The sequence below is a fragment of the Pholcus phalangioides genome, unplaced genomic scaffold (genome assembly GCF_987345545.1).
Source record: "Pholcus phalangioides strain wild (caught in Gottingen) unplaced genomic scaffold, Ppha-v1.0 ptg000008l_1, whole genome shotgun sequence".
Lineage (NCBI taxonomy): Eukaryota > Metazoa > Arthropoda > Arachnida > Araneae > Pholcidae > Pholcus > Pholcus phalangioides.
In genome coordinates, this window is record NW_028301601.1 from 20,609,952 (window position 1) to 20,633,384 (window position 23,433).

At 38.2% G+C, this 23,433-nt stretch overlaps 1 protein-coding gene across 1 annotated transcript in view; it reads left to right on the forward strand.

The window, feature by feature from the left end:
• The window catches only part of LOC149083971 (uncharacterized), a 115,138-nt gene that overhangs the window by 49,156 nt on the left and 42,549 nt on the right, over nt 1–23,433 (forward strand). The window contains exons 21-29 of the mRNA XM_089234338.1: nt 777–950; nt 3,376–3,492; nt 6,395–6,514; nt 11,195–11,317; nt 12,969–13,025; nt 13,135–13,667; nt 13,906–13,981; nt 14,703–14,855; nt 14,975–15,091. Coding sequence (XP_089090464.1) covers nt 777–950; nt 3,376–3,492; nt 6,395–6,514; nt 11,195–11,317; nt 12,969–13,025; nt 13,135–13,667; nt 13,906–13,981; nt 14,703–14,855; nt 14,975–15,091 — 1,470 coding nt within the window. The remainder of the gene's footprint in view (nt 1–776; nt 951–3,375; nt 3,493–6,394; nt 6,515–11,194; nt 11,318–12,968; nt 13,026–13,134; nt 13,668–13,905; nt 13,982–14,702; nt 14,856–14,974; nt 15,092–23,433) is intronic.

Consider the following 23,433-nt stretch of genomic DNA (forward strand, 5'->3'; position numbering starts at 1 on the left):
TAGGCATTCCTATAAATTGTAATTGACGAAAAACATGAGACGTAAAATGTATGTGTGAAATACAAATCAACGTCATTACGAGGATTCTTATTAAATGGCAACAGCCACTCTGATTGTATTAAAGATTGAAAGATGTAAGTCAATTCTCAACGGAGAAACCGAATACGTTTGAGGAAATGGATAAAAACCAAACAAACTCGAAATTTCTCACCCATAGCTATCCACAGATAAGAGATTTATAGTCTTTTTATACTTGGTAAATTATTCGAGACTTTTATTTCTTTGTTATTTTCTCGGTTACCAGTTAGAGAACATTATCATGTACGCAAGCGACCTTCATTCTGGCCGGATTTGACTTCATTCGAAGATTCGTATCAGAAAATGACCAGCAATGCACACTGAATAGACATATATGAAACTACATTTGTACACTCAGGCTTTTTCTCTTGAACGTGGCCAGTTTCCAAAAAATCTCTCAGTAGGGGGAAAAAAAAGCTATTGTAAGACCCCCCCGATAGAACGCTTTCCGTCCACTAAATGAATTCAGACAATTCTTTTCTCGACATAAGAAGAAATAGAGTTGTTCTCAATTGAAGTATTTATGGGACATTTTTTCTCCTCCCGCTGGCCTCAGAATCATGTGCGTTGTTTATCAACGCCTTTATTTTTCGTCTTTCCGTCCAATACGTATTATGGCCATTATTATTTTCTTTTCTTCGGAGGGTAGCAAAAGAGGTCAGTCGTTTTCTAATAATCATTTTCTTGTTCGTTTTCAGGAGGAAACGAATTTCTCACGCCTATTCCGAAACAGATTGAAGCAGCCGGTACGACTCTACCGAATGTTGCTGATGAGAAGTATTTTCTTTGTAGGAATCGGGAGATTATTTCCACACTTTTCGTCTGCGACGGGGCCGAGAATTGCAGAGACGGCAGCGACGAGGAATCTTGCCGTGAGTATCATACAGATGCTATCTTTCACTGCTGGGTTCAGATTATCCGAATCGGACGTTCTATAGGAGCTATATTCGTATTGTCTTGGGAATGATGATTAAATTTGGAGTGTTCTGCTGCTGGAATTTTAATTTAATTAATTCGGGAATATGGATTAATGTTCAAAAAAATTTTTTACTCACAATTACTAGTGTATCAACAATCCCATAATTGAAAGTGTCTGAAGTTGAATGATTGGTGTGTTCAAAGACGAATTGCTCGGGAAAAACCTACACCTCACCACACAAACATATTACATGGCGCAAGAAAATGGGACATCACATGACTCTTCAGATAAAAATGGAAATAAAGGTTAAGTATCATTCCTTCAATCACCAGTCGGGTAAATTCAACACTTGGGAATAATCTGGGGGCACGGCAAGATTGAACGTACATATAGGGTAGTTCTCGCAGAGTCAAATTTCAGTATGGTAGTAGAGCTTAGGGGGCAGCTAAGGTTGGACTTATGTTACTCTGTCAGTTTACCAAATTTTCGGGAAAGTGAACAATTCTGGTTAATGATAATATCAACCACCAGAGTTGTCAAAACGTCGATTGAATACAGAATCTCAGAGCAGCCTTTCTTGCCCGAAAAACTATTTATCAATGTGTGTTTTAATCTGTCTTTATTACTCTATCTTTAGGTAAAATTTCTTACGACTCCTTTCGGCCCAGTCTCTCTAATTCTTCAGTCTATCTTTAATGATCTTTATCTCTGAAGATTTTTCATTTCAATAACCTGCTATCGCTCAGTTCGATCCTCTCTTGACCATTACTGAAGTTTTTGGTGTGTGTGTTGTTGGTTTTATTTTCCCCGCACCCTTATATAGTTTTCTTCCTTTATCTCGTACTGTCTTTTAGTCCCATCTTTTGTTTCCATAGTTCCATTGCCATCGATTCATCAGTTTCTTGTGATCGATTCATCATTTTCTCGCAATCGGTTCATCAGTTACTCCCAATTGATCCGTCAGTTATTTTCAATCCATTCATCAGTTATTCGCAATCAATTCACCAGTTATTCGCAATCAAAAATCAAACACAACTCTACATACGCACGCAGACTGTTATGCACACACAAGGTTAAACTTCCGGCACAACTCACTAGGTAGTGAATCGCCCATAGAGATGGTGATAGACCTGAGTTGTGCTCGATTTGAAAGAAAAGAAAGAAAGTTATTCGCAATTTCTTGATTCATCAGTTCCTCGCAATGACAGTGCGTTGGTAGCACTGTTTGCTAGCGAGGATCAGAATGAATCCCAAATCTATTGAAGTCCCGGAGAAATTTTAATGATCTTCAACAGTGATCAAAAGTGAATTAGACTGGGTGTATTGAACTGTCCGAACGCAAGGGGATGCTCTGCCCTTCTGTCATACAATTCTTGATTAATCAAACTTCTGATTGCGCCTTTTGCGATGTGATTTTATACAACTTTCTACAATTGTTTATTATCTGTGCCAGTTGCACTTTGACATTAACTTGATTGATTTGATTCTTCGATTTATATAATTTTTAATTACCTTGCACTATATGTGATCTTTGACGTATCAATAAGTTTTACCGGAGATGCCCTGGTCCTCCCCTGGGGGTGGGGTGAAGTGCTTACGTTGCTTCTTGCGAAAGAACCTGGATGTCTCGCGGTTTCTCCAGTGAGCAATCAAAATTTCATTGCAATCAATTCCTTCTTTCTTGTCATCAATTCATTAGATCTGCCGTTATTCATTCATCTGATTATTCAGCTTCATGTCATCGACTGATCAGATTAATCAGTTTCATGTCATCGATTCATCGGATTAATCAGTTTCATGTCATCGATTCATCAGATTAATCAGTTTCTTTTCTGTCTTCTATTCATCAAATTAATCAATTCTTCGTCCTCGATTGATCAGTTTCACCAATTCTTTGTCACCAAATAATCAGGTGCATCAGTTACTTGTCATCTATTAATGCTTTTTGCCATCGATTCATCAGCTTCTCGCCATTGACTCACCAGCTTCTTGCCATAAATTCACCAGTTCCATTTCCACAACGATCCCTCATTTCAATATCTTCAATATTCTGCTATTACTATTTTTTTAGTATTCTAACACCCTCCTATGCTTCAATTCATAGTATTCGATTATTCATCTTATCATCTTGCTTCGTACTGTTGAATTTTTTTTTCTACTCTTGAATTGATTATTTCCCTTTTAAAGTATTTGTTTATCATATGTGCAGCTTCTTATTGTGTTTATTTTGCGTTAAATAAAGTATATTAATCGTAATGAAATACTGTCAAAATCAGAACAGAAAAGTATTGAGTTTTTAAAGTTAATTTTTCTTCTTATTTATGTGTAAATTGCATTTCTGATTATGAGGAAAAAATTTTCTCATTCATTTGAAACAGCCATCGGATCCTGTCCAGAAAGCAGTTTCCGTTGTGCTTACGGCCGATGTGTGTCAGTCGCAGCTTATTGTGATTCGAAGTACGATTGCCCCGATCAGTCAGATGAGTCAAGATGCGGTAAGTGCGATCCCTGAATTAGGTCGAGAATTACGCTATAAAATATTTTTTACAAAGTCTTTATAGTGTAATCGTTGCCTTAATTAAAAATCTGAAGGATATATTAGATTAAGTATCGCTAGAAAAAATTATTTTGTAATTTATAATCACATTCTTTGACAGCGAATTCTCTTAATTTGTGTTTATATATGTATGTATATATTTATTTATTTCAAAGACATACACATATAATGTGACAAAAATATGAAAAATACAGTGAACGACGTAATGTAAAACAATACATTATACACAGTGTTATCCGAAAAGTAATTGTGAGGAGTATAATTTCACTCATCTCCTAAACCTGGGGGGCTAAACATGTGAAAGCAGAGTTACTCATCTGTTTTTTTTTTAATTCAGGAAAACGTAATTTCAAAAATTAAAAAAAAAAAAATCAACCTTAAATTTGGAGGAATATTTTTACTGCTTTAGAAAGAATAGGTTTTATGCGTGAAATACGCAAAAAGATGCGTGGTGGCAAACTCTGAATGTAGGCATAACGCAACAAAGAGAAATAGAGCAAAATACACTGGTGTGCAAAGTTATGTGCTCTATTCTTTCTACTTCTATTTGAGGCATCAAGTTGGAAGGTCACACACCCCCCTCCATGTGTTTGACAGAGAGGTCTATGTTCGAATTTTCCGGGGCGCAGTTAACCCTCGCTTCCTGTTCATGAACGATAACGCTCGTCTACATCGGGCTCACCTGTTGAAAGATTACCTGGAAAGTAAGAATATTCGGCGTATGTTCAGGCCAGCCAGATCTCCTGACCCAAACCCTATAGAACATGTCTGGGACGCTCTTGGGAGGGCAATTGGATCTCACCATCCCTCCAAGAACCTTTATTGAACCAAACGCGCTCAAACGTTAATATCCCTGAGGAACTTCTAAACGTATAGGGGACGCGCTGGACAGCAAAAGAGAAAAATATCCATGGTAGACCACACACCTGTTCTCAAAATCAGAATTTGTATTAATTTAAACAAGCAACATGGTTGTTCCATATGCAAATGTGGTTCAAAATATTGTACAGGATAAGGGTATCAGAAAACAAAATATGTATGAAATAAAATGGTGCACAAAATACTGTACAAACAATTAAATTTGCGAATTGCGCATAACATATACTCAGGAGAATTATTTGTGCATAGCTGGTGCAAAACAATTCTGTACAGAACAGAAATAAAAGAATATACATCATTAAAAAGCTGGCTTAGGCACATTGGTAGGGAAAGCAATGCAAGTCTAGGGAAAGTTGCACATAGGTAACAAACACATCCTAGTCCATGTAACTCAATCATGACAAGGGAAAGTAGTACACATCATAGTTCATCATCAAATGCCTGCAGGAAGAAAACATATCCCAGTCCAGTTTTCCCACCCGCTTGATCAGCCTTCATAATTTCTATATGCACAGAGAACGCTTGAAATGATGACGTTGCTTTCGTCAGACGAGCCTCTGCTCTTGTCACTGGTGGCTCGTGCCATGCGTCAATCTCCTGATTAGATTCATCAGATGCTGAGGGAGGATTGGAAATGTGGTTGAGATGCAGCAACCTCGAATCGGATTTCAGGAAGGCGAGAGAAAAGATTTCGTATCTTCTGGAGGCACAGCGGGCCCCTAGCGATTGTTTTCTTCGATATGAACTGTGAAGTAGACCAATCCTCAAGAGAAAAACAGTGGTAAAAGATAATGAGAACCTCTTCCGAGAACCATCTCGAAGCTGAAACTGCGTTGCTATTGATTGCGTCAGGAACTCCTTAACTGTCTCGTGTCGGGTATGCCGTGGCGGTGTGAGACCTGACTGTGAAAGGGGACCATACCCTATGGACTCAGTTTCGATTCGATCTCGCAACGTGTATTTTGGACATTGCGGCAATGATGAGGTTTACTGGCAATATGCGTGTGTACTATGACTTCAGTATGGCACATCTCTTTCCTTGTTAAAACTGTGTATTCGTACCAGAATTCATTAAAATATGTCCATTATTGTTTCAGAAATTCGGCATAATCTGCTAATTCTGTTAATTTTGCACACGAGTGCAAATGCAGACTTAGTGACCTGTAGGGGTTTCACATTTTTTATTGGTAATTATAACACGCGATTTATATTCTTCCATCGTTACACAGTGTAGTTCAGTCTGTCATATAGAAATTGGTATGAAGTTGAATACAGATACTAATGTTTTGTTCCCGTGATATACAAGCAATATAGGTAAAAACTCAATTTTAAAATGGAACATTGCGGTTATTAATAATTACAAAATTTCTATTAATGGAAGTAAAAAAAAAAAATATTTTTGTCATACTTTTTCGGGTATTTTACCGTCAAAAGCGTGTGTGTTACAACAAATGTCTTACTCAAACCATGTAACGATACGGCGAAACGAAAGCAACAGATGATATCGACGTGTTTCATGAGAGCAGGACATAAATTGTACTGTAATAAATGTGTCACGAAGATATTAGGGAATCAGGAATGCGCATTTTATTTTTGACCATCAAGTAGGCCTCGAAACAGTGTCGCACGCATTTGCATACATTACGCATAAAATTTCTGGCAACTGCAGAACACGCAATGAAGTACGGTATTCGTTGCTTGCGATGCAATTAGTGATGCAGCCCCCGTGGAATCGCATACCCACATATTCGCATTTCACGTTTTGCGTCTCCGCTACAAGTAAATACGTTTCTTCTGTAGTGAGCGGTCTATTGGTACTTTTTGTATGTGCCAAATAATTTCGCGTGTCGGATAAGTGTAAGGTCACCGTGATTATCTGAATGTGTAACTTATTGTTGCCACAATATATTTTTTCCATGCAAAAGCTATTGTATCTAATACTGCATATTTTCGTATATCAGACCATAGAGAATGTGAACCTGGTGAATTTCAATGCAGAAACGGACAGTGCATTCCTTTTCACATGCGATGTGATTTGCTGCCAAACTGTTACGATAAAAGTGACGAGCATGACTGCAGAGGTAAATTTCGTTATATATGTATTTGCTTTTTTTATTTTTTTAATGTTAACCTCACTGGGCTGCCATCCGTTAAACCCGAGTGAATATTTCAGTTTCAGAATCTACGAAATGTAAACCGATAACATCATTAGGCAAATAATATACTAAATAAGAGTTTCTTATCGGTAACTCTTCTTAACTCTTCTTATCGGTTTTAAATCATATTTCATGTAAAATTTTACCTTAATATCAAAATTATGTTAGAGTAATTGATGTTCTATTCCAGAAATTTTAAAAACTTCTGGGTAACGGGGTAAGATCTTTGAATTTGTGAGGAATGCTTTCCTAGAGAGCCATCGGAGTTTCAAACGGAAAGTGGGAAACCTCGCAACTTTGTTAAGCTTCTCAGTCATATGGTTATATTTAGTAATAGCTTGCTACAAATAGGACACGCAGAAGCCCGTTCGGAGTTTTGGAAACTGAGGAAAGTCATATACGGACTTAAAAAACTTACGGACTTTAAAAACTAAGTACACATTTCTGAACCTTGAGGAAAACATCAAGATATTGAGGCTCAGGCAAGCCGCGTGAGTATGCTCATTTCAAAACATGGTGTTTTTAAAAGCTCGGAGAAGCCACGTGATAAAGCTCATGGAAGCAACATGAAAATTTTGAAAGTTCGACAGGGAAGTTACGTGCTGCGATGTTGGAAGATCAGAGGAAAACCTAGAGGATAATACGTACATATTTTGGATGCTCAGGGAAGCCGCATGAAGAACGTTCAAGGAGCTTACGTGCATTTTTTTAAAGATCAGGAAAGCCACGTGCAAATTTTTTGAATCTCGACAGAGACACGCGTGCTGATTTTCGAACCTCCAGGGAGACATACGAAAGTTTTTGAACCTCGAGTGGGAAACATGAAAATTTTGGAAGCTTAAAGAAGCATGAAGATTTAGGAAAAAGGATACATTTGTAGTCTCGAAAAGCTAAGAAACTACAAAAACTTCTGAAAACCGTAAAAAAATCTGAACCCACTTGTCTTATGCCACGCATGTTTCAAAGTCCTGAATCGGAAAAAGCTTCTTATCGAGTTGCTAAAATTTTCATTTTCGTGCACCTTATAGTTTGGCAGTCCATGCGCCATTAAGTTATTTTATTAAAAACTCGTTAAAAAACATTCCAGGTGATATGACGTAGAAACAAAATTGAATGGTATTGCTAATGTAATATCAAACACGAATAATATTTGATTGGTAGTATAAAAATTTATTCAACTATATTTAAAACTGCGAAAAAAAGAAAAAAAAACTACGTAAATGAATAGCATAGAAATAGATATACTATGAAAAACGGATTGCATAGATTAATATATTTCTCATAAGTTGTGTGACAAGCGATAGGCTAATACGTGATTCTTGAGACTAGAAAACTGCAAGCAACGGACGACAAAAACACCACACACACACGTGTGTTTAAGCCAACATTGCTGTTATCAACGCCATTTTATTTTCCGGTCGCATTTCCACTTCACCATAAAGTGTTACTATTCATGTCCATATGTACGTGTAAGTGCATAAAAGGCGATAAAATTTATTTGTTCAATGATCAAAGTTCTTCTGATACGTCTCCGATAAATGTGAAATTTACTTAGCCCTGTACAAACAAACATCGATGATTAGAATCATGAGAGTGTGCGGAAGGTTCTTTGTAGCTATTTATCTCTGTCTCATTCACAAATTAAACATCCAGTTAATCGGTTTTTCAAACTAGCTGCATGGAATATATTAGTAGCTTATTCGCGAGATTCAATAAACATTTTAAAAACTAATTTATGAGAATGTTGAAAATATCTTGAATTTATGTTTGCAAGTATGATTTTATAAGCTCCAATGTTGTGAACCTGACTCATAACTCCCGACAATGATTTATTTTTACTCTCCACCAGAGTAAAAATTCAACAACTTTCAAAAGAAAAAAGAAAACTCACATTTGGTGACTTTCGGATATTAGAGATCAAAATACATTCCAGGGAAAGTGATAATAAAATATTGCCTATTTTAAAACGAGCGGATACAGCCACACGCATCGGACGCATAACTGTTTCCTGATCATTTTTAAGTTCGGTCCAAAATCTTTTAAGTACCGTAAACCGGTGTAACTTTAGAACAGGCGGTGTAATTTTAGTATAAGAATTATTTTCATACTTCAAAATTACGAGGTGGGCTGAGTTTTCATGCTGTTGTTATGTTTTTGCTCTAGAATTGTTCATAACGCTATTCAACAACACCTCAGTGCATTCTAATTCATGCGCTGGGATGTTGTTGAACAGTTGTTGTGCTTTAATATATTCTGAGTGATTATTCTGATCATTGGGACCTTATTTATTCTAAGAAGTATTAAGTGATTATCATAACTTTGTGAAATCTTTTAAACCTCTTATTAGTCAAAATAGTACGTCAAATTGAAACAAAAAGTAAAGTAGGTAACTATTCAATTTATGATTCTATAATGATTATATATAATGTGCTGTATAATTGTTTCTGTACGCTAATTAGGTAATTTTTTACGTTATATTACCATATTGCATATGACGGAGCATCATGAGGACATGGCTCTCAAGATTTTGGTAATTTTATAACGATTTTTTTTTCGTTTATTCATTTGAATCCCAAGTTAATTGTATGCAGTGCAGAAAAATATCGGAAGAGGACAAACTTTAGTACTCTGCTACGAATTAGCTAAAAGAAATTAGCTAAAAGAAAAATATGGCGATTTGTCTTTACTCGAACTAAAGAAATAGGTTTGATTGAATCTTAATTAATTAATATTTTTGTAAAATTTACACCTATGTTTGTGTTTCAATAAAATGTTGTAAATACGGTAAGGGAAGAATTTTCTTTCCAAAAGAACAACTTTCCATCACCTATATTTAAAAAAAGGAAATATTGTAAAACTTGACTTGTTACTATTATTTAATTTTTTATTCACGTTCATTTAATTTTTTTTACTTAATTGTTGAAAGCTGTATAAGAAATAAAATTTATAGTTCTTCTTAAAAAATTCAAAAGAACAAAAATAATTTAACTGGGAGCAAAAAAAAAATTGTTTTAGGAAACTGTTTTAAACTAAATAAATGACCATTTTTTAATTGTAAAACTCTTCCTATAGAATTTCTACAGTCTATTATTGAAGTAACTATCGGATAAGACTACTTAATGTAAGATAATGTAATATAATATGGCTTTCTCAGTGTGAAAAAAAGCTTGTCAAAAAGTTACCGCGGGTAAATTCAGGACAACTAAATTATGCCCCTCGCTACTTATAAGTATTTTTAAATAATCGGGCACGGTAAGCAAGCTGAGAGTCAGGGCCGTCATTTCAAATTTTTCCGGGGGGGGGGGGACAAAGAGCATGTGCTAAAGGTACGCACATATATATATATATATATATATATATATATATATTTGTGTATATATGTATATATATACAAATACAAATACAACGCCACAACAGGCAAATTGCCCAACGAGGTGGCTGACTTAAGAACATCATGGATCCCCGAGCCATTTTTTGGAGGCCCTACCTACTACTGCTACACCACACCCCTCCTCCCGCGGAACCCCCAACGAATCGGTACGTGCGGGAATGTACGTGTACGTGCAGTGAAACCTGACGTGAAGTTTTTTTTGTTTCTCTGTAATGCTTGTTATGTGTAGTTCTGCCATCTGCCACCAGTTTTTCTAACTATATATATATATATATATATATATATTTGTGTGTATATATACCATTTGTAGTGTACTGCCACCCCCCCTCCCCCCCTAATGACGGGCCTGCTGAGAGTTGTAACCACATTTCCCCAAAGAAACCATGTTGTTGACACCTACAGCACGGATATTTCCTCCTCCTAAGCAGTTCATGGCCCGCCGCTCTGTGTCATTTAAGACATTTTAGCAGTTGGTAGAAGACCTGGGTCTGTGAGTGTATGTGTTGTGAACCTCAAGTGAAGTTTTGTTTTCTGTGTGATGCTTGTTATGTGTAGTACTGCCATCTACCATCAGTTTTTCTAACTATGAACGAAGTGTAATGAATGACTAATTGTACCGTTGTACGCCTCCTGATCTCTGTGGCGAGACTTTGTAACTGGGAGATCGGCTTGTATTCGAGCCTCAAAATTGGGACCCGCAGAAAACAAACATCAGCCGACTACGACTGTGGGATTCACACCCGGGTGATCGAAATGCGACTGTGCCACTGACACCACTCGACCACCACAGCGGCACTCAGCACGGATGCCATAACCAAAAATGTATCATTCTTGTCGTAAGGCTTACGGTATATGATGTCCATCACTCCATTTCTAATGAGAAAGCACTCCTCGAAAAATTCCGTTTTTCTGGAAGAAAAAACGTTGGTGCTTTTAGAGAGGTTTTGCTGAAGCTGAAGTTAATTACAACATCTTAAAAGTCCAATATAGTGTTTTGCTAAGAAACCAAATCTGGCACTTCAGATTGATTTCTTATTTCATTGGATTGTTCATTCAGGTATACTACAGTATATATGTGATGCATGAAGAAAAATATTTTGTTGAAATAATAATTTCGAAACGAATAACCTATAAAAATATTTCAAATTTCTTGTATGAATAAAAATAAAAGATTAAAACGTTTAAAATATATATATTATATTTTTTTGTCACAGGATCATGCAATCCTAACAGCACGTTCCAGTGTTACGACGGTACTTGCATCCCAAGGTATACATTGTGCGATGGTCATAAGGATTGCCCAGGAAAATATCACGAAGATGAACAACTTGGATGCTGTTAGTAATTTTTATACATACTTAATTGCCATTATTACACATGAGATAACTTTTGATGTTTTATATATTACTATATCAGTTGTTTTTTTTTTATTTCTCGTGAAAACGCTGCTGTATTGGCAAAGATTCTCAATGCTTTTGTTTTCAATGTTCTCTGCTTCTGTTAATGTGAGCGTAAATCGTTTTTATCGTTGACGTTTCTTCAACTTGTTATGCTTTCGTTGATGTTTTGCCTCTATCCATGTCAGTGCTTTTGTACTAGTCATAGTTTCCAATTTCGCATGTTTTCCACCTTTTCCAACGTATTGTCTTTTCTCCATCGCTCTTTCACGGGTTGGTTATTTTTCTTTCTCCTATCTGTCCGAGATGTGAATTTGGGTGTGCCTGGTCCTCCAATATATTTTTTATGTCCTTCGGTTTTGCCAATGTGTTTAAATGGTTGGTATACAGGGTGTCTCAGCATTAGGTTTAGAACTTCTACGAGGGTAGGGTACATCTAGATGACTCGGAATCACATGGAATTGCTGGGTCGGAAATGCTTTTCTGACACGTTAGATGGTGTTGAACGGGAGCGGTGGTTTTGGGCATTGGCTTACTCGATCGCCGGATCGATATTGCCTTGATTACGTGTTCAGGAGTCCCCAGACTGGAAGCATATCAGAAAATTGGTGAGTGACAATCCCGTTGACCGCACTAAGGAACTTATCGCTTGCATGGCAGGGAACTCCTGGACATGCCAGGAATCTTCCAAAATGTTTGAAATTCAATGCGCCGGAGATGCGAGACCTGCATTACAGCTCGTGCATGACATTTTAAACACCTTTGACCTTTGTTACTTCTTTTCCATGCACATTTATTATTATAACGCGTGTACACTGACTTTGTGTACTTTCACTTCTGGTGTTTTCTATGTACCTTACAGAATCAAGGAAGCATTTCCAACCATGCTACGTGATTCGGAGTCGTCTAGGCATAACTATACCCCCTCCTAGAAATTTGTAAACCTATTTCGATACTTGTGTATCGCTTCTAAAAATGCACTGTCCTCGTTTATGTCGTTTTTGCCAACGTGCTGTCACTTTTTGTCTCCCGCTTTTGTCAACGTACTGCCACTTCTTATGATTATTGCTTTTTCCAACATGCTGCTATGGTTGACGTCTATGGCTTTTGCCAACGTTCTGTCACCGTTGACTTCTATCGCGTTTGGTTTGCCAAAGAGATGTCCTTGTCAATGCATTTCACTTCTGCAAATAGCTGTAATTGGTGACATCTATCGTTTTTACCACCGTGATTTCTTTAGTGATCTTTATCCCTTTCGCAAAAACGTAGTGTAACTTTTTTACGTCTACCACTTTTGCCAATTCGATGCACTTTTTTTTATTGTTTTCCTCTTTTTAACCAATTAGCTGTCATTGGCTACGTCTACCGCTTTTGCAAAATGTTGTCCTTGATGATGTTTTATTTCTTATTTTGCGTTACACATTAACATGTACACGAATATTTTAAGTGTTGATGTTCGTCAGATTTCGTTTATGGGAAAAAATATTTGCCAGAAAATATTTTATTCATTCGAAAGCTTTTGAAATAAGCACTTGTTTCATTTCATATTGACGTTCGTTTATAAACATAAGATATAATTTGAATATTTTAGATAAAAAAGCTGATGAGATCGGGAGGAACGAAGAAAAAAATCTATGCTCTAACAGAGGTAGGTGTATTTTAACAATTACAGGTCACGTTAATTACTTTTTATAGATCATTGTCAGTAAATATCGAATTAATAAATATACTAAATATTTCTCGGTTTATTATCTTAGCGAGAAAAACCTGTCGTGACCTATATATTCTGGACGACATCAAAATCGACGGAGACTACCACATCGACCCGGATGGAATGGACGGACCCATCACTCCTTTTCTCGTCCACTGCGAAATGGGCCCAACGCTGAGAGACGTCAAGACGATCGTCCACCACGACTCGGAATACCCCTTGTACGTCAAGTCAGGGAAAGATGGACCGGGAAGTTATTCCAGAGAGATTATCTACAACATCCCCATGGAGAACATCAAAGCCTTGACAGAAACTTCGTATTACTGTCGGCAGTACATAAGTTGGATGTGCACGGGTACCGGATTCGGTTTCGATACGAAGGATCCCATTTCGTGGTGGGTTTCGTGGAATGGAGAACCTCAGTTCTTCTGGGGTGGAGCGAGTAGGAACGGGACATGTTCTTGCTACCCGGACTGCAGGAAGTCCGATAGACCTTGCAACTGCGATGCCGTATCACGTTTTGAGTCTGACGAAGATGCCGGATACATCGAGGACAAATCCAAGCTGCCTGTCAAAGAGGTATGTCGAGTTCCTCACCGAAGCAATCAAAATGGCTCACGTCAGAAAACCCCCGATGGATGAGGGATAAACGTCATTTACGAAATCAAACAATGCGCTAAACACTATTAGTATGTTTAGAAAATACGTATTTAGTATTGTAGGTTTATATTTAATGGGCATTGCTGAGTGGATGCTGTATACTTTCTTCTTTTCTGGAGAATTGTAGGAAGTCATTAAGAATATATTTTTCTTTCAGATACGACTGGGAAATACATTCCGGACCGGCCAAAATGGTACTCACTATGTTGGACCATTGGAGTGCTTCGAAAGTGGTAGGTGTGCTATAGAATATAATGGACGTCACGAGACTGAGATTTTTATCCGCTAAATGGGGTTGTTCGATAGCATAAAGCGAAATAGATTCAGGCCCAGTTTAGCAGCCTACTTCAATAGTGTCTGCTGACCGGGAGTGACGTTATAGAGGTTCCACTGTACGATCTTTAACTCTGATACAGTTAAACCCATCTTTTGTAGGTACTAGCGGGCAAAAAAAAATCGGAGGTCGAGGGTCCCCTTTAGTAGGGTACAATATACATTCGTTAATCGTTATATACCGTATAATTCGTTATACACGCAATCGTTTTGACAATATACATTCTCATTCCAGATTCAAAAATATAATTCACAATGTGTAAATGCAAATCACTAAAATAAAAACTTGGAGACCTATTATTATCAGGAGAGACATGGCAACGATATTCTAATTGGGCTTTTGGGAACATGGTGTCCGTATAAAAACTTTTTTTTTATATTTTTTTTAACTATACAACCCCTTGCAATATCAATGACGTATTTGAGTTCTATGCTATTTTGATAATTTTTTTCTAATTGAAAGTATGGCTCTAGGACCAACCGTTCGACAGTGAAATGCAGCGAGGGGAATTATGGAATCACTCCTATGTATATTTCGGTTGGACAGTACATTTCAGTGATGCAAATATGATGCGAATGTGAATCCCGTCTCACGCTACCTACATTTTTTTTACTCTGTAGATGATGCCCCCGAAGTCACGTGCATAAATGCAACTTCCTACATGAGCTGCCAGACGGGACATTATGTGTCTGAGAATTTCCGTTGTCTTTACGAATTCGATCAGTACGGTTACCATAGCGGGTGCCGGGACGTGACACATTTGCGATATTGTGGTGAGTCATAATTCGGTTAATTATTCGACTGTGTGATTTACGAATATTTTTTTCTGCAAATAAATAACATAAGAAACTGGTTGTGTGGCTGATAATTATTAATATTTTTTTGCCTGTAGAGGACTTCGTCTGCCCACAGGATTATGTAAAATGTCCGAAATCCTACTGTGTTCCTACCATGTACGTGTGTGATGGCAAATGGGACTGCATCGGAGGTGGTGACGAAGAGGACTGCGGTGAGTAGCGCGTCATTTAGAGCAGTATTCTAAAATATCGTCCTATAAGGGGTCGTTGAAGTATTACGTCCGCATCGATGGGAAGGGGGGTCGGATTTTCTGCTACTACTAAACCAGACATGCACCTCCTCCATATTCTTCTGCGGAACTTCTAACGAACTGGTACATGTTGGAAACAACAAGTGGGGAAGTATGTGTGTGTGTGTTGGATGTCGTTGGATTTTTCCACCGTGGACGGACCAGCTTACATCCTCTAGGGGGGCGGGCGTCGCGGTTGGTCTACTGGTGGTACATGTAGTGTGTATGTATAGTGAACCTTTCGTGAAGTTTGTTTCTGTGTAATGCTTGTTATGTGTAGTGCTGCCATCTGCAATCAATATTTTAAACTATGAGTTTTTTATCAATTCGTAATTAGTGAAGTGTAATGAAAGAATAATTGTAACGTTGTAGGCCTGTTGCTCTCTGCGGCGAGAGTTTATAACGGGGAGATAGGCTCGCATTCGTGCCTCGAAGTTGGGGGACCGCAGAAAAAAATCGGGTTTGCTGACTTTTGATGACAAATGTAGTGGGGGGGGGGGAAGGTTAAATAATGCTTACGTCATCACCCACCCTTTATAAAAATATGAAATATTCTTGCTGGCACCTTACTCGGTGTGCAAAAAACAAGAGAAAAAACATTTCGCTAGTTTGTCGCACCTCAACTGACATTCTTCCTATTGATAAGTCCTCTAAAACGCGACTTTGGTGATATCTATAATTATTTTTTTATAAATGTTCCTCGGATCCTTCAAGGTGGCGTGTCCGAGCAATCGAGTGCTCTAGAAATGTGCGCGAGCTGCCTAAATGCTCTGGAACTGTGTCATGCATCACTCAAGTGATCCGTGGGTATGCCACGGATTACTTGAGTAATCTGGGAATGCTTGTAGAACTGCACTGGGGACCGCTTGAGTGTGCTCTAAAACTGTGCCACGTGTTACTCAAGGGATCTCTAAATGTGCCACGGGCCATTGAAGTGTTCTGGAACTTTTGCACGGATCACTAAAGTGATATGTGAATGGGCTACTAGCCCTCTACTTGAGTGAACTGAAAATGTTCCACGAGCCCCTCAAGTGCTCTGCCACAGGTCACTTAAGCGGCGTGTAAATGTGCCGCTTAGCTCATTTTTACAAAATTACGTTCGAGGTTAGTGAAGTACATCAGATATCCCCGAGAGCCAGATTTGGTCCGCGGGCCATTGTTTTAGCATATATGGCTGAGAACGCGGGTCGGAATGGATTTCTTAAAAGAAATTCTGTATTGTTAGCATTCAAACGACATTGAAATGAACAGAAATTGATTGTAATAAGGTATAAAGGTATTTTCTTCAGAAATTTTATTTTTATAAATATTTTTTGCATGAAAAAATAAATTTATGATCGTCTGGGGGGGGGGGTGGTCTGATGCCAATATGTGTTAGGAGGTAAGGGCAGAGCTGACGAAATTTTGTTGACGGGGGCGACGTCAAAAATGGCTAAAAATTGGCTGATGTAATACTTGTTATGGCGTACGCTATGAATACTTGGACGGCTTCTAACGTCAATTCTATTCAGTTCACGGTTCCTCCACTTGCATGGTTTCACACTTTTCGAAATGGATCTTCATCGGTCCTGGTCCGCTTCAGTATATTTCTAACGGGGGGAGGGGGGGGGATATAACCCCCATTACGTAAACACGTATGCATATGAGCGAGAGTATAATAGACTGTTAGCCTTCCAAGACGGCTTCCCAGAATGCTATCTAAAGCAGGGTTCTTGATCTTTTGCGTTCCACGTACCTCTAATGCCATTAAAATGAAAGTCACTGAGCCTCCTCTAAGAACAATATTTATATACATGTCACGATGATTTTTTGCGATAAATCTGACAGCATATGCATAATGACCGGGATTTTATCGGTTATTATGAATAATTACCGTCTGTTTGGGTCGGTTATTACGTATAATAACCGAATTTATCACATTCACCGCAACAATTGTTTTCTCATCTAAGCTCACTGATCCCCCTGAAGGCTTCCCAAGGACCCCTAGTTAAGAACACCACTGGATCCAGTGGGATGCATCTGTGTCGGCTTGTATGTTTCGTGCATGAGACAAAACGCTTCGATTCTCCCATCGAAACTGCCGAGAGAAGTCAGAAAACTGTAAGGGATTTTTTTTAAAAATGATTATCAGTTAACGTTTCGGTAAATCTATAAACTTTATACATTGAAACTAATAATAACAGAATTATCTCGACGGCATGTGTTCATCTTAAAACTAAAGTTGGTGTGCGGTAGTGGCTCGCCAACAATTCAATTCTAAGGGGGGCCATTCATGTAAGTTAAACCTCGTTAGTAAGTCACTTCGCTTACCGAGTCCCAATTGGAGTACTTCCCAATTGTCCCCTCAGGCAGAAACCAGCGCAGCTATGGCTTACTCCGTTTAACGAGTCACTCCGCGTACTAAGTCATATTTTTGCTCTCCCCAGAGTGACTCATTAACGAGGTTTGACTGTATTACGTCAGCATCAATGGGGTTTGGATAATGCTTTTCCATCAACCGCCCTTGCTGAAAATATGAAATATATTTAACGGCATCTTAGTGCGCGAACAGTAATGGTAACTTGTGGTAAATTTCCCATATTCGTGGGAAAAATTTGCCCAAGTGGGAAATTTCTTAACATTTGTGGGAAATTTCGAGAGTTCATCAAACAAAAGAATTTCTACAAAAAATAAAGGAATTGATGCAGTGAAATACTTTTCTATTGTAAAATACTTGATTACGTGTTTTCCCCGCTAGATGGCAGCGTGTTTTTCTGAATGCGTGGGAAAAATTTAGTCAAAAGGGAAATTTCGCTGGAAGAGGTTACCATCACTGTGCGCGAAAAACCATTAGATAGTTTTTGTTGGCACTTGAAGTAACATCCCTAAACCCCCTCCCCCATTGATTGATGAGTGCCCTGCGATAGATAGATAGATAGAACCGCTCACAGCCCCGGACTGATGCAAAGCACCTTACTTCCGTTACCTCAAAAGAGGCAGAGTTGTGTCGGAAAAGTTAGCAAAGATTTATAGTGGTGGCTCCCCTTGCCCCGTGCTCGCAAGTTTCGAATTACTCGCGTCGTTCTCCCCATGAAGACAGCCATCAACTCGATGCAACGTACAAGCCATTTGACTAAAATCGGTGACTGAATCCAATGACTAGGGAGAAAAATTGCACGTGCGCCCAGTGGCACATAAGGGCCGGAGACCGCAGCCTGGGATTTCAAAAGAAGGGTGGAAATGACTTGTGGACAAGAAAGAAGAAAAAGAAGCTGGCATGTTGAAGTGGGAGAGATTTGAGAATGGTCTAAATACACAATGCATAAAAATTACATATATACAGCGCCTCGACTGTGACGGGGAACGAAGAAACAAAGCCTCCTTCCACAGCGCTGAGCAGTTCTGCTAGCCCTTCCCCTTACAGAACATGCAATATATACACACACAGAGCCCACACACTGCGACGGGAACAATCAAACAGAGCCTCCGTTGACAGTGCTGGGCATTCACATTTGAATTACATGCATACATTATTTACTTTACAAAAATTTCCCTTTTTTATACTATTGGGAATGCACATAAACATTACTATGAAGGTAGTATTGGGTACAAACATCACCCTGAGCTCATACAAATATATATTCAAGGTTACAAAATTACTATCATACTATAAAAGTGCGGCGGGAACAATCAAACACAGCCCCCGTTCACAGTGCTGGGTGGCAGCGATCACATTTGAATTTCCCATACATATATTTACATAATATATTTATATAATATACACTATTTACATAATATAAATTTCCATTTTTATATAATTGTTGATACACATAAACATTACTATGCACGGCACATATATTGGAAAAAATGCCATAATGAGCTCATACAAATATTCAATTACTAAACCACCATCATACTATGAAATTGTATATACAAAAACATTCATAATTTATACAGGGTGTATTACTAAAATATTATAGTTTAGCAGCGTATATAAGTGCGCCCCTCTATGTTGAATCTGCATCTGTTTCAGATTCTACTTCCGAATCATTAGTGGATTGTTCACTGCTTTCAGTTATTATCAAAATAGTTTCTTTATTATTCATCAAATAGCCCAAGACTTGTTGTAGTTTTCTCGTTGCAGATCTTTGCAAAATAATTTTCCGTTTCCACAAGATCTCTCTTCCGCTCGGCGGCGCCTCCAAATGGTATCCCTTTGTGTACTCACACTGTGTCACATAGTGTATCACGCTTCCCGGATGGCCGCATCTACACGTGCTGGTCTGGCTGATTTTGAACCTTTGCATGTATTCACCGAATGGACCGTGTTCTGTGAGGAACATTATTATTTCTCTCGGCATGACTTCTTTCATTTTACCCACTTTTGGTATAACGTCGAAGACCTTTCTTCCAGTTGTGCATATTTGCCAATGGTGTTGCCATTTCTCTGACGCTTCTTTCGAGAGCAGATTTTTAATATAGGATGCCGGCAATTTCATTAGGTGGTTTTCAAGTTGATGTTTTGTAGCCTCTTTCGCGAATTTATCCGCCATTTCATTCCCCTCAATGCCTACATGAGCTTTCACCCATCGTATTGTAATCTTCCTGTTGTCCATCAGTATTTTTCTAATGTCATGCACTAGGCTATGAGGGGATTCTACGTCTCGTATTGCCTGTATACATGACATGCTGTCTGTGTTTATAGTTGATTTCTCTGCAAAATGTTTTGCATAATTGACTGCCATCCAGATTGCGTATAACTCTGCTTGGAATACAGTATTGTTATTGAGCAATCGGCAGTTCCATTTGTCCGTTACTTCACCCATATATATACTGACGTAGGCGGCCCCTACACCGTCCACGGTCTTTGAACCATCTGTGAAAATAATTCGATTTGTTGATTCTTCTGCATCTGTGGTCAAGACCTGCGTCGGCAAAATATCTTTCACCGGGTGATACGTCCATGGTGGATGTTTATGCTCTACATCTATAGGAAGATATGTTACATTGTTTATTTTAATCTCACGCTTTAGCCTTAAATTTGCTTTCTGTACTTCGTTGTCCAAAAGTACATGTAGTGGGGGATTGTTAGTTAATACTTGTAAAGCACTGTTTGGTGTTGTGGAAAAGGCTCCAGTGATGAATAGCAGGAATTTTCTTTGAAGAGAGTCTACTTTTGTTCTTAACTGTTGTTTGGGATCACCGAACCATGCGATGGCACCATATGCTATAATGCGGATGGCGACAACTTTATAAAGCGTATTTCTAATTCTTGTATTAATGCCCCATGCAGGACCAGCCATTCTTTTAAAATTTTGTAAGCATTTCTGTGTTTTCGTGATCAGATAATTCACATGTTTGAACCATGTCAGGTTTCTATCAAACATTATTCCTAAATATCTGATGTTCATATTGTGTCTTATTGGATTGTTTCGCAGTCTAATGGTTGGTCTTCCCTTTTTGTGAGAAATCCACAAGTAATTTGATTTGGAGAATTCGATCTCTAAATTATTTTTCGTGAGCCAAGTATCCAATAATACCATTGCTGCTTTTGCGTGCTCAGTGACCTTGCGGATTGTAGAATCACCAATTACCATAGCAATATCATCCGCATACACTTGAATTTTTATATTTTCAGGCCAGTTTTTTGTGAGTAAGTCATTTATGACAAGGTTCTACAGCATCGGCCCACTGCAGGAACCTTGAGGGCACCCTTTCGTTTGAACTATAGTGGCCTCGCCCTCATCTGTAAAAAGGGATATATGTCTTTCTCTGATTGCATCAATCATTGTTCTTCTCACATTGTCCGGCATTGAGATGTTGAGAAGTTGTTTTACTATTGTTTTATGTGAAATGTTATTGAAGGCTCCCTTAATATCTACTGATATTAGGGCAACATCTTGTTTTTGGCTCTTAAATGTTTGTATGCTGTCATGAATCTTTGAGAGTGCTGTCTCAGTCGAGAATCCTCTTCTAAATCCATGTTGTTTATCGCTGATCCACTTCGTTTTCTCGATGTAGTAGTTGATCCTTTGTGTCAGCAACTTTTCGAGAATTTTGCCCACTGTGTTTAGAAGAACTATTGGACGGTATGAATTGATATTGTTCGGATCTTTTCCTGGTTTTAGAAAAAGTATCAGTTGCCCTTTCTTGAATGCTGTAGGGAAAATATTGAAGCTGAGGCATTTATTGAAGAGAGTCAGGAAAAAGAATTTGTGGAAAGCATGTATACTTTTAATCAATGCGTTTGTTATTCCATCAGGACCGGGAGCTTTTTTCACATTTAGTTTATCAATTAATCTATTAATTTCTTGAATTGAGAAAGGTGGGTCGTTTCTAGTATCAGTATTCTGTGTATTTCTTGACTGCCTTACAGTATTTTCGTTTCCCCCATTATTTTGGGGGAAAATTTCTTCTAAAATGTTTTGGGCAGCTTGCAAAGATGTTGTTGGATGATCAGGATTTACGAGGAATGTTTGTGGAGGAAATGAACTTGTATTTGTGACAGTCTTGTACGCTTTCCCAAAAGGCTCCGTCGCTTTTTCACAAAACTTCATCCAGCCTTCTTTTTTTGCACTGTTGACTTTCTTTTTGTATAATGCAATTTCTTTTCGATATAATTGCTTTAACCTTATTTGATTGTCCGGATCCTTTTCTCTTTCACACCTCCTCTTTAGTGCTCTCAGACGTTTCCTTTCTAACGTTAGTTCATCATTCCACCATGCGAGGTTTTGAATTGGTGAAGGTTTTACTTTTGGAAATGTCTGTTCACACATGTTAGTAATATATGCCATTAGTTCCTGGCATATTCGTTGGAGGGTTGTCTTATCTTGACATTTCCTTAAATTGTATTGTATTGTTTTAATTACGCTTCTTGTTTTCAAGTTGAAAACCTTTAGCTTCCTCACTGTTATTTTATATCGTCGTTGTGGCTTTTGGCAAATAGTCGCATTTGTTTGTATATAAATGTATTTATGTCCGCTGAGCGTCACTTTCTCGTCCACTTTCCAAGATGTATTCAGAAGTGTTGCATGCGAGTTCGTAATAGTCACATCCGGCCATCCTTTCCCATAATCCGTCTCGAAGGTGGGAGGAGAATTACTATGGTTGAGGAAATATAAATTGTTCCTATTAGAATAATCAATGAGCTTATTTCCTCTAGTATCTGTTCTATGGTCTCCCCAAAGCGGGTGATGACTATTGAGGTCGCCGCACAACAATAGGTTCGCTTGTGCGGCCAATTTCAATAGTTGGTCCATTTCTTTGAGAACATTCTCAACACAATCTTTCGGTGAAGAGTACGCACTAGCTAATATTAGATCATGTTGAGGCTGTGAGATTCTAATCGATGTGATGTTGTTGCTCGTATGATATGTCATAGGGTGAATGTCTGGATTGAGTACCAGGATTGCCGCCTTTCCATCTCTGGACATCCATCTTTTCCATCTTTTCGGAAATCCAAGCAGTGGCTTCCCTGGTATTCCTGGCTCCTGTAAAGCAATTATGTCAATCTTGAGTTGTCCTTGATTGCTGTCTCTATGAGCAAGTTTATTGCCGCTCTAGTTCGATCTACATTTATTTGTAGTATTTTGAGATTGCCCATTGATGATGGTGTCGTTGAATAACATTGAATTTGCTCTTTTCGACTTAATCTTGGGTGTTTTTCCCGTCTGTTATTTTGACATGTTATCCGGGAGTTGGCTATTGCGTCCTTAAGGTTATCTTGAGGCATTGTATATCAAAAATGAAATATTAAAATAGTTACCTATTATACCTGACTTATATGAGTAGGAAAACTATATGTTGTCTTGTTATCAATTTTTCAAGTGTAACTTCAACTTGAAATTGTTCGCGACTGCCGAACTTATGACCTTTGCAGCCGACGAGTCTGTACATATCAAAGTAATTTGACCTTTATGTTCATCTATACTAGCAATGAACTCCTGTAGATTGCTATATTTTAACTGTTCTTCTAAGTCATTCATTACTTGTTTAATCTCCTTTTGGTCAATAGCGTTGAATGTCAGTTTAGATTCATTGTTATCGGCATCCTTATACACGGTATTACAAGCTCTTGTGGTTAGATTTTTCTGGTTAGCACAAGAGATTCCTGCATATGTAGTATGGCTGCTTCGAATTTCACTATGATTCTTAAGATGGCAACGATTGTAGAAAACCAAGCCGGATCCAAATCTGAATGTCGAAGAGGCCTCTCCCTTACAGCTCTGTTCCTCGGATTCATAGACAATATCACCCAAGAGGTTTAAATTTTTCTGATACATTGC